This window comes from Corylus avellana, chromosome ca8, assembly GCF_901000735.1.
Source record: "Corylus avellana chromosome ca8, CavTom2PMs-1.0".
Taxonomy (NCBI): Eukaryota; Viridiplantae; Streptophyta; class Magnoliopsida; order Fagales; family Betulaceae; genus Corylus; species Corylus avellana.
Window position 1 is genome coordinate 1,714,598 of NC_081548.1, and position 11,829 is coordinate 1,726,426.

General features: G+C 33.3%; 1 protein-coding gene across 1 annotated transcript; it reads right to left on the reverse strand.

Moving 5' to 3' along the window:
• Positions 1-5,232: 5,232 nt before the first annotated feature.
• Positions 5,233-11,132, reverse strand: LOC132189510 (uncharacterized). The gene is made up of 2 exons (XM_059604252.1): positions 9,774-11,132; positions 5,233-5,478 (listed from the first exon to the last, which is right to left on the reverse strand). The coding sequence occupies exons 1-2, from the start codon at positions 11,130-11,132 to the stop codon at positions 5,233-5,235; spliced, it is 1,605 nt and encodes a 534-aa protein (XP_059460235.1).
• Between the last annotated feature and the right edge of the window lie 697 nt (positions 11,133-11,829).

Here is an 11,829-nt window from a genome sequence, read left to right on the forward strand (position 1 = left end):
GTTTATTGCATTTTTTTTTTCTCTCATTTATATATATATATGGCTTGTTCTCTTGATATAGAGTGTTCGGAAACAGGGTGAAGCTCTCTCCTTCAACTTGAGGATGGCAAAGAAGAGAGAAATCTTATGGATATGAGAATGGCTACAATTGCACCCAAGTCCCACCACTTTGAATAATCCAGTTCAACACCCAGAAATAGAATGCTTGAGGATAATTTCCCCTTTTATTTTTGGGCCCCTAGGTACAGAAGAATCAAACTCAAGGCCAATCATATTATTCTTGTATGCTCCCTTCTGCATTTTTCAGTATAAACATGCTAGCTGAATCCAATGCCTATGATTATTAATGACTTTATATGATCTTTATGTTATAAGGTTCTGCATGGAATTAATATTGCTGCATTTTTTGTACATTGCTTCAAACATAACTTTCCATATATATGGTGGTTGCATTTTCAATCTAAGATTTTTGAATAAGTTATTCATTGAGCTGAATATATATATATAGCATGCTCTAATCTTGCATGTGTGACTGGAAAATGAATCCTAAGAGTCATACCAATTGTAAGGTTGAAGATATGAAACATGTAATTTAGTTAAACTAGCTGTATTGCCCATGTCCCACATATAATTGATGTAAGAAATTGGATATCTCCAGAAAGGCTTGGGAAGATCAGGGAGGTCATCGTCATAATTCCCTATACACAAAATTTTATCAATGATGATAATGATCGAGCAAATTGACCATTACTTTTCAAACTACCTAAACAAACCATTAAGGTGGTTTGATAAAGAACAGTATTTTTAACTAATTTGTTGGGGTTTTTACCTCTAGATTTGAAGCTCCAAATTTTTTACGATAACTCAACAACAAGCTTGGAAAAACAATCAACAACCAGCCGATTCTAGGCTAATTGTTATGCTTCACTTATTAAAAGGAGTTTGAGCTCACAAGCCATGAGATGTTGTGTTAAAATGTTGATGATTAAATTAACTACTTTCAAGGAAAATCCTTTATACTAAATAGCATATATATGAATGTCTAGAGAAATTATTTAACCAACAACAACCAACAACAACTCTTTTATTATGTGTCAAAAGTTTCCTTTGACCTTGTTAAGTAGATTGATACAATGGGGAGTATTTTTTTTTTTAGTGAGTTTAGAATATTGCATGTTGAGACACCACACGATCCAAAATCTTAAGCTTATTAGTTTGGATCTAACAATATTATATAACCATTCACACTTCTTACATCTTTCCAATGTGGGACTTTTTCTTTTTACATTCGCGCATATAGGTGGGTTTAAGTTCTTAAAACTATAGATGATAAAAAAAAAATTAAAATAAAATAAAAAATAAAAAATAAAGTTTCATATCTTTCAGTTTAAAAATTCATTTTCACTTTATTGACACTCTGAAAAACAAGATCTTGAAATACAGAGTAAGTGCTGATGATGTAAATCCTTAGAAATTGGAAAAGAATAATTATGAGAAACAAGAATTCAACCATATCACTACTCTACACACTATTTGTAACCGAAATTTGATCCAAAATTCACAAACTATATCAGTACCCAGTAACAATTGAAACCAAATACCCTAAACAATTTGATAATAATTGATTTCATTGAAACCAAATTCAGTTGGAATAATAGGAGGGAAGTTGGACAGAGTTAAAGTGGTAAGCTTTGGTCCCAAATCGTTCAATTACTTCAACTTTTTTGGGCTGATCATGACAGATTTTTACATTGAAGGTGTTGGCGTTTCTATGTTTCGTTTATACTCTAAACTCAAATATGTGTAACAGATTTTCTAGTTCCTATATGGAATTTCAGATATTAATTGAATGGATAATGGAATGGATAGAATGACTGAATATGAAAGATTGGATGGTAATTAGGAATGGGCACTTCAAGAAGCCCAAGAATCTCCGAGGCTGATTTGAGAACAGTTAATCTCCAAGAAACCTTTTACTGAATAATCCTTTTCACGCCTTATACAATTTGATTACGAATCTTATATAGAGCTAGCCCTAAACTCAAGCCTAACTATTTGGGCCTTACTCACCAAAGGGCTTTGGCCCACTAACCTAATACACCCATTACACTTAAAGAGTCCCTACTATTATATCACTATGATCAATTTCTAACTAGTAAGTAATAAATTATAGCTTGTTATTCTGATTTTTGTTGCTTATTTCGTTTCACAATTCTAAATTTTACTTTTGTTAATTAAGATATTAAATTTATTATTTTCTAGTAGTTTAGCCTTCTTTTTATAACTTACCTTACATTTCACATATTGAGGCAATGTTTGAACCTAGCTATAACCGAAAGAGAGTGTTACAATATTAATTGAATGAAAAAAATTCATCATTTATTCTTAAGTTAACTAAGAATTTTAAACAAGTGGTGATTTAACGCTTTTCAAGTTGGACATAAATTTTCTAAAAAATCGCTTTTAAAAGTGACGTATCCTTAGCGTGTGAAAAACATGTATTTTTTTTAATAGCATGTGCTTCTCACATAATTTTTTATAAGCTTAAATAACATGTGTTGCTTTTAAATGCTTTTTTGTAGGAAATAAACCTGATTGTAGGAAATTTATGTCCAAGTTATTCGGGAAATATTACACCCCCAAGGCTCAAACTAACACTAAATTTGCAATATCCAAGTTATTCGGAAAAAGAAGATATATTTCTCACATACATTTTAAGAATTGCATGTTAGGATCACATGCTCTAAAGACATATTCAAATTTAATAAATTAAATTGAAAAAAATTTCTCCAACTTAATTTGGAGGAAAATTATATCCATCTTTAAGTGCTGGCATGAGGGGGAATATGATGTTTTTTTTTTCTTTGTTTCAAATTGTAAAATGCAAGATTGATAAAGAGCTAAAGAAAAATATATATGTTGATGAGATTTTAGCAAGTAAAATCATTTTAATCTGATCCCTATTATATATTTAAAAATCATTTTTTAATAAGTATTAGTAGGAATAAATACTATATATGGACTTGAGGAGTCCATCCCGTGGACGGAGAGCAAGGAGTTAGGTGGCAGTATCCGAGCTATAAGAATATAGAAGATCACCAGCTTTAGAAGCTCATTCCCTACTGATCTCATCTCTCTGCTCTGCCGTTGCCATATATATATATATGCCTTAAAAAGCTAGCTTCATGTTTTATATATTCTTCGATTGTGATTGAAGAATTCAATCGATTGGATTCGGTATTTAACATCACAAGGATGTACTCTTAGGGATCGGTCTCGACTTAAAAAAGCGTGACAATTTCATTCGGTTGATAAAACTTATATCCATGTACAACAAGAAAGTAGTTGAAATTGTCTTAGATGATGCTTAACAAAATGCTAAATATACTTCATCTCATGAACATAAATTAGATTTTACATGTGCAATATATGATGGTACTAACTGCAATTCATAAAGAAATTGGTGATTCAAAATTTTGTATTACTATTGATGAAGCATGAGATGAGTTTAAGAGAGAACAAATGACCATTTTTTATTAATATTTGTTGACAAAGATAGTTTTATACAAGAACACTTAATTTTTTGATTTTATTGGTGTTAAAGATAAACCAGCGCTAACTTTGAAGAATGAAATATTTGTTTTTCTTTCTCATCATTGTCTTCATATTCAAAATATTGGTTGACATGGTATGATGGTGTTGGCAATATAGATGGTCTGAGAAATATTATGTTCGTTTAAAACTAATTATATTTCCTAACTCCCTCTTAAAGTTGTATGTATATATAAAATTTACACGCGAAACTTTAAAGAAAACAATACTTGTTATAAGTGTGTGGTTAAGTTATCATATATATATATATATATATATATATATATATATATAAGTCAAGTTTTGGCTTAGAGAATGCGTAGAATTGCGACACGTGTCTTGAACCCTTTTTTTTTGTGAGTGAACCGGTCCTATTAGAGAGTGCCTAGAATTGCGACCCGTATCAAGGACAGTAACATCAAACTCATATTTATTCCAACAAATCCAAATTCTGCCCAGGACATGCTTCTCTTAGTCAACAACAAAGCTCCAATCTGGAACAATTGCATTTTTGATCAAATCAGCTTTAGTTTCCTTTACCCTAGTCTCAGTCAAGCACACTAAACCAATCTTATGAAGTTTAACCTCCCTTTATTTAGAGGGGTGATTTAAAGCCCTCACATTCCAAATGAGAGGATTCATAAAGTAGGGAAAAACCCTCTCATCAACCCCTCCTCCTCTTCCCCCATTTTACTCTTTCCCTTATCCAAAGATGTAGGAAAAGTAGAGCTATCCAGAGAAGTCTAGCAACCACTAATAATCTCCCTCCATCTCTCTTTTTTTCTTACTCTCTTGCTCCCTCCATCCCTCCCTCAAGCAGAAAAAATAAAAAGGAGAAGGAAAAGAAATACATAAGAATTATCTACACAACCTGCTGCGTATTTATGTCTACTCCAGAGAGCCAACATCCAAACAAAAGAAAAGCAAAATAAGGCAGAAAAAAGAATGAGATAAGTGAAGTAAAGAAAGGATATCATCAAAGTATGCTTGTTAAACTTGGAAGCTTTGATATCAGAACCTAAAATCTAAAGCAAAAAGCTCATTCTGGGATCATAATCTTCAGCATTGATTTGGGTCCCCATAATTATGCAAACACGATCGAGCAATTGAAATCAGTGCCAACACAAGATGCACTAGTTCCAAAATAGAGGGATGGCAGACAATACACATTCAGCAACTTAACAAACTTATTAATCTCCCAAACTTTTCCTTCAATTACTCTTATTAAAGTGATAAAAAAACTCTTCTTGGATAGTTTCAAAGCATACAAACAGCAAATTCTAATTACCCCAGTTGAGTTTGGAGTTTTTACATAAAGCATAAGTGTTTAATTTGGATATTATTCTTAATTGAGTTTTAAAATAGTTCAGGTACAATCTCCTAAAAATCAATAACAACATATAAGTCATGATTTGGAGCCCGTATAGTTGTTATCTTCTTTCCCAATCAATAACAACATCTAAGTCAGACGAAGCACTAAACGTAGTCTGAATCCCATCAAGTTCACATAGCAAATGGATAAAGCAAAACTTGCCCCAAAACGCATTCATGATAACAATTGTGTATGCCCAGAATTCTTTTTTATTCAATATTTACAACAAATGAGAATTGTATGTATGCTAGTCTCGTTATTCAAGTTCACTACTTTTTGAAAGCTGAAGGAGCAAATGGTCCAAAATCTATGCGTCTGATAGGGAAGGGGGCTGCAGGTCCGGATTGACTCGGATGCTGCTGCTCACTTGAACCAACATCTTCATTGGGTTCAGAGGAGACAAGAGGCACACTGGTGGGATGCTGCTGCTCACTTGAACCAAAATCTTCATTCCCATCAGGGGAGACAACAGGCACAAAATTAGCATCTTTGTTGGCCAGATCCTCCAGCTGCGCCTAGAAATTAAATTTATTACCAAAACTTCCCCAGTTTAAATTTAAATTTTTTAAAAAATATATATATAAATTTAAATGATGGAAGCTTATATTTTTATATCCATTTAATAAATTTAAATTTAAATGTGCCACCCTTTGAATTATGAGCAGAGTACAAGAGGCGGCGCCGCACAGCAGGGGAGGGGGAGATCTTTACTTTATATTAACTTCAGTACAAGTTTTCTGTTTGCAAAGCATTTTGCTAAAGTTTATATTGAGCTCTATTGCCTTATCAAACAGAAAGAAAAAGGAAAATAAAAGTAAAAATAAAACATTGACCGTCATTTACCAAAGTCGGCCTATTAAAATATATGATATGTCTAGTGGGCTTGGTCGTGGGCCCAAACTAATTAAACCATGTGTTAAAAAAACAAACTTGAAAGAAACTGGCACGTAATAATTCAAATTTCAGTTGTTGACGTAATAACTGGTACGTCAGTTTATAAACATGGACGGTTACGTGACAAGCAATGTTACTCTTCATACTCATTTATCACACTCATATAATACCGACTAACGTGACATATTTTAAGTAAGTTATACTTTTATTTTGGTGTGTAATGTTGCCGGAGGGAGGGTTGGGCTTGGGCCTACTAGTTGTAGCTGATTAACAAATGTTTTCCATGAAATAAAGTATTTAGGAAAGAAATGTTAAGAAAAAATACTGTATATGAAAGAACGGTTTATACAAAGAAATATTTTTAGCAATGTGAATTTTATGCTCTCAGTAAAAAGACAAAGGTATACGAAAGAAACGATTATATACATCAAAGTGTAGTTTTTGTATTTATGATTTTTTATTTTAATATATGGTGTACATATACACTATTAAATATGTGAAATTTAATTAAAACCATAAAATGAATCTTCTTCATTTTGACTCTCTATTTAACTTGAAATTGAGATCTTATCCATATAGGTTCCAACATAGCCTATGAATCGCAAGTTCTGTACATAAGATGTATTTTTCAAGTAGGTTATGTGAAAAAAGATGATATAATTTGACTTATGTGAAGATGAATGTAGATATATAAAATAAAACGATGAGCAGCTATAAATGTAGTTATATTTTATAGAATGTGATTCTCAAGTGCATATTTAGAATTAATATAATTCTTAAAATGCATGTGAGAAATATAATTTTTGGGGTGTGCTCTCAAGGTCTCAAGTTTTTTTTGTTTTTTTTGTTTTTTTTTGTTTTGACATGTTCACACAAGGGAAGAGGGAGAGAGGATTCGAACTAGTGAACTCCACTTCATTGTCCATACAAGGGAAGGGAGAGAGAGGATTCGAACTAGTGAACTCCACTTCATTAGGCGTGATCCACAGCCGATTGAGTTACTCCTTGAGGATCCCAAGGTCTTAAGTACTAATCCCTTTGAGTGCTACCTTTCCTTTGGGGCCACTCCACTTGGGCAAAGCCCATCTCTCAATGCTTAATATCTCTAGTTGAGGAGGTATTAAGCTAGGGGATTAGTCTAGTAGATCCTATATGAGGTCTCTATGCTTGGTAGCCCACATCTTAGGTGTGGGAAGCCCAAGGTACTCTTTCGGACCATAGGTGAAACTAGGATACCCTAATATATATATACGCACACACGTTCAAATGACAAATATTAATTTAACAAACTCATTTCTTCAACCCAATTTGAAAAAATAAAAATAAAATTAAAATTAAAAAAAAGGAGGTAGGTGGTAAGGTATAATATCCTACCACCTCTTTTGACTTAAAAGCAAAATATTTGAAATGCCCAAATTCCAATTCTTTGTGATAAGTAACTTCATGTGAAAAAAAGAAAAAAGAAAAAAGAGTTGCATAGCCCAGTACTCAAGAAAAGAAAAAAGAAAAAGAAAAAGAAAAAGAAATAATTTGGAGATGCAGTAAGTAATAAATTCTAACTTTGAACTTGTAAGCTACAAAAACATATTTTGTAAGCATTATTAGCAATTTCATCAAATTTTACTCACCAAAATAATCAAAAGTACATTTTTTTTTTCTATTTTAACTTCTCACTTTTTTATAGCATTCCCAATAGCCTCACTATTTTAACAATTCACTTTCACTATTCCATTTAAATATTCTTTTTCAAATTTTTGTTTATTCTTTCTTTCACTGTTAAAGGAGGAGAGAAAAACCAAAAAGAAAAAGGGGGAGAGACAAACTATTTTTTTATTCAATTGGTGAGTGAATAGTACTCAATATTAATAGTGAGTTTAATATTGAGTACTGTTTACTCACTTTTTTTTTCTTTTTTTTTTCCATCAAAGTGGTGAGGCTGAAAATGAAACTTTTTAAGCATTTTCACTAAATTGCCTCACCAAAATAACCAAAAAGTGATTTTGGTGAGGCTGCAAATAATGTACTTTTGATTATACAGCATTCCTAACGGCCTCACTTTTTTAGAGCATTCTAATTTTGATTCATTACTTCTTTCTTTTCATAGTTCTAAATTTTTTTTGTCGAGTTGAAAAAGAAAAAGAAAGAAATAACTTATATATGAAGTTAGTAATAAATTATCACTTCTAACTTGTAAGCTAAGTAAACATATCTTGTGAGGAGGTAATGGAATATTCTAATTTTGATTAATTACTTCTTTCTTTTCATGGTTCTAAATTTTTCTTTGTCGAGTTGAAGAAGAAAAAGAAAAAGAAAGAAATAACTTGCATATAAAGTTAGTAATAAATTCTAACTTCTAACTTGTAAGCTACGTAAACATATTCATTGAGGAGGTGAAAATATATTTTAATTTTGATTGCTGATTTCTTTTCACAATGCTAAATTTTACTTTGTTAAGATATTAAATTAGTATAACATTTTCTCTTCTTTTTTTTTTTTTTTAATTCACCTCACATTTCAAATCAATATGTTACATATTAGTCTCATTCATTGAGGTGGAGTTTGAGCCCACACTATATGGGAAGTACTAGTATTAATTAAATGAAAAAAAAATTACCATGAATGACAACAACCCACGGTCGAGTTAGGAACCAAAAAATCACACTATGGGCCGTTATAACCAGTTTTGTTGGCAATATTTACACTCTCTTGCTTCATCACAATGTTAATCCCCCGAGTTGCTAAATTTGACAAATTAATGTAAGCCCAACAACTTTTGATGCAATTTGACAAATGAATTGCCTTTCCATTGATATTCTGCAACTTGGATAATACATGGACTCAACTGAAATGCCGAGTACATTGGACGAGGAACGACAACCACTCACAATCAAGTTCTTGGACACATAGCTGTGTACGTGGCTGTAGCATGTTGCTATTGTTGGACATGTGTATGTGTTTCTAGCAAACGGTTGGTTTTGTTTTGTTTTTTTTTTTGTTAACAATATTTGTAATGATTGTTGAATAATAATAAGGAATCCCAATCTTTTATAATACAAATTAAGGACATTTTTGGCTCCATATCTAAGAGTCCAATCTTTTACTTTTTGAATCACATGATATAGAAAAAAATTTAGTCAAGTTACAAATAAAAACGATAATCAAATAGAGACGGGTTTAAATTTTATATATATATTAAAAAAAGAAGAAGAAGAAAAACTTTAGCTTAAACAAGTATTCAAAGGTGTAAATGGTCATTGACCTGTGACAAGTACTATTTTGAAGCTACGTACATACACTGATGATCAAGAGAAACAACCTTCCCATTAATATCATGCATTAACAAACTCGGTATGCATAAACACAATATACAATACAAATTGGCAATTTATTGACCAAATTCTTTTTTTCATATAACAAATCCTCAAGGTGACTTTCTCAACTATCACCGGTTCAACTTTACTATTTCTAAGAAACACAGATGACATAAGTTCCAATTTAATTCGTATCGAGTGTCTTTTACGCCAATGCCATCAAAAGTCGTCTTCTCACATCTGTTACATAGAAAAGAGGACTCAATCTTTGGGACCAAAGTGAGAGAGAGCTCGTGACCACCTTCGAATGTGAAAGTACTTCCAAACTTAATGTATGGATATTTTCCTAAAACGCATTGGGAATGAGCAGGGAAGTCGCATTCGGCACAATAATAGAACCATTGTTTGGGATCTCTTTCTTTTTCGCAAATTAAACAATAGTATTCTTTACAATGAGCTTCAGCACTGTAGGTGAGCTTGAGGAGATGATCGTCATCTTTGTGTCTAGCTACGAGCGGAAGAGTTGCACATTCGAAACCCAAGGCAAAATCGCAATCAGTGCATACAAATATGCCGGGTTTCACGTTAGAAGTGAAATTACAAACATGACATTTTCTATTAGAATTAATAGCAAGGAAGAGGGAGTGTTCGTGACCTTTGTGTCTCAGAGTTTCCGGAATTGAACAACATTGAAGGTCAAGGTTGAAACGACACGCGTCACATCTATAGGTGAATCCACCATTGAGACGTTCACAAGCATCACAACAGAACAATTTACCAAAGGAGGGTCCTTGTGAGAGGGTGAGCTGGTGTTGGTGAAGTAGGTGTTGCTTTTTTCTTGGTAGTTGAGCACATCTACCGTGGAGAAAGAAATTGCATTGTGTACAACTGTAAAATGGGGTGGAGATTAATTCCATACAACCATCACATAGCTCATCCTTCGTGAGCTCCTCGTTGCTAAGAATTAAATCATGTTGATGGCCAAAATGTCGCATCTCCTGAACCCCTTCAACCTCCTTAACAGTAGTTGCTAAATCAACAGATTCTTCAGGCAACCACGTAAAATGTACAGCTTTTTTATATTTAAATGCACAGGCTAAGTGGACCACATAACTGCATTCCTGACAAAAATAAGCTGCATATTCAGCCTTCACCTTTTGATAGCAGAGTTTACAAAAAAGACGGTTGTGCTCTTTGACTTGATGAAGAGAATATGTGAGAGTAAGGGAGTGATCATGGCTTGTAATTTGAATAATGCGTGAAAATCCAGTACATTTGCTATGGATCAAGAGTTGGCAAATGCTACATTGTGAGGCGAACTCTTTGCCTTCCTCACCACAAGCATGACAAGTAAATTGGATTTGTTGAAATAAGGAGATGAATGTGTGTTGGCAATCAGTGTAATTAATTTGCGAGCGGGTAGCACATGTGAAATCAAGATTGAAATCGCACTCACTGCATTGGTAAAAGGGGTATGCATTGCAGTTTTTACCGCAAGCATTACAAAGTTTTTCCTGTGGCTCGACAAGATAAAGGGTGTGGTTTGAGTGGTGGAAGGGGTGTTGTTGTATTTGGGGAGGCAGCTCAAGGCATGATTTATGGAGGAGTAAATTGCAATCGGAGGTGGAGCATTTGTATCCGGCACCAGATACTGGCTTCTCACAGCCGAAGCAAACAAGGTTAACGTCCTCCTTGCCATCATTTTTCACTTCTTCTGTGAAGATGAAGGGATCATGATTCCGCAGGCCGAAGTGTAACAAAAGGGCTTTGTGATTTGTGGGTACATTATTGAGGCATGATATGTGAAAGTACATCTCATCTGTACTCTCGAGTGTAAAAGTGGCACCCAATATCGGTTTCCGGCACGTCCTACAAACAGCTTCCTCACCTTCCCCCAACCATGTTGCGTACACCTCTGCATCATAATAATATCCCTTCCTTAGCAAATCTTCGATGATGCTCATGCGCTTCTTCTCCATATATATATATATATATATGGATGATCGAGTGAAATTAGGAAATAATAATGAGGATCCGAGTAGTAGTAGTAGGAGGAGGTAGTAGTATAGATTTGAAGATGGAAGTGGTTATTAGTATTATTTGTTGGAATTGGAAAGGCTGCTGTTTGGTTTGGTTTGGTTTGGTTTGGTTTGGTGGTGTTGTAGTAGTGGAGGGCCGAGGGAATTGAATTGCTCGATCCATTCAATATTTATTTATTTGTTTCTACTTTAATTGGAATAATAACCTTTGGCGTTCACTTGCCTACAATTAACGCAAAGAATAGATTTAATTGCATTAATTGCCACCAATTCCATTCCAGGTGTGAATAAAGTGGAACATTTAATTTGCATGGCCCGCCCACTCAAATCCCACTATTTTCTGCAAACTAATTAAGTACCTTCTTTCCGGTTTACCTATGTGTGTGTGTTTTTTTCTTTTTTCTTTTTTTTAGAAACAAAATATTAGATAGTTTTTTCAAAGATTTTATGCGTTTACTTGCCTACAACGCAAAGAATAGATTTAATTGCATTTGCCCCCAATTCCATTCCAGGTTAACAAAGCGGAACATTTGCATGGCCCACTAAAATCCATTATATTGTGCAAACTAGTTAAGTACTTTCTTTCCGGTTTACCTAATTTTTTTTTTTTTTTTTTTTTTTT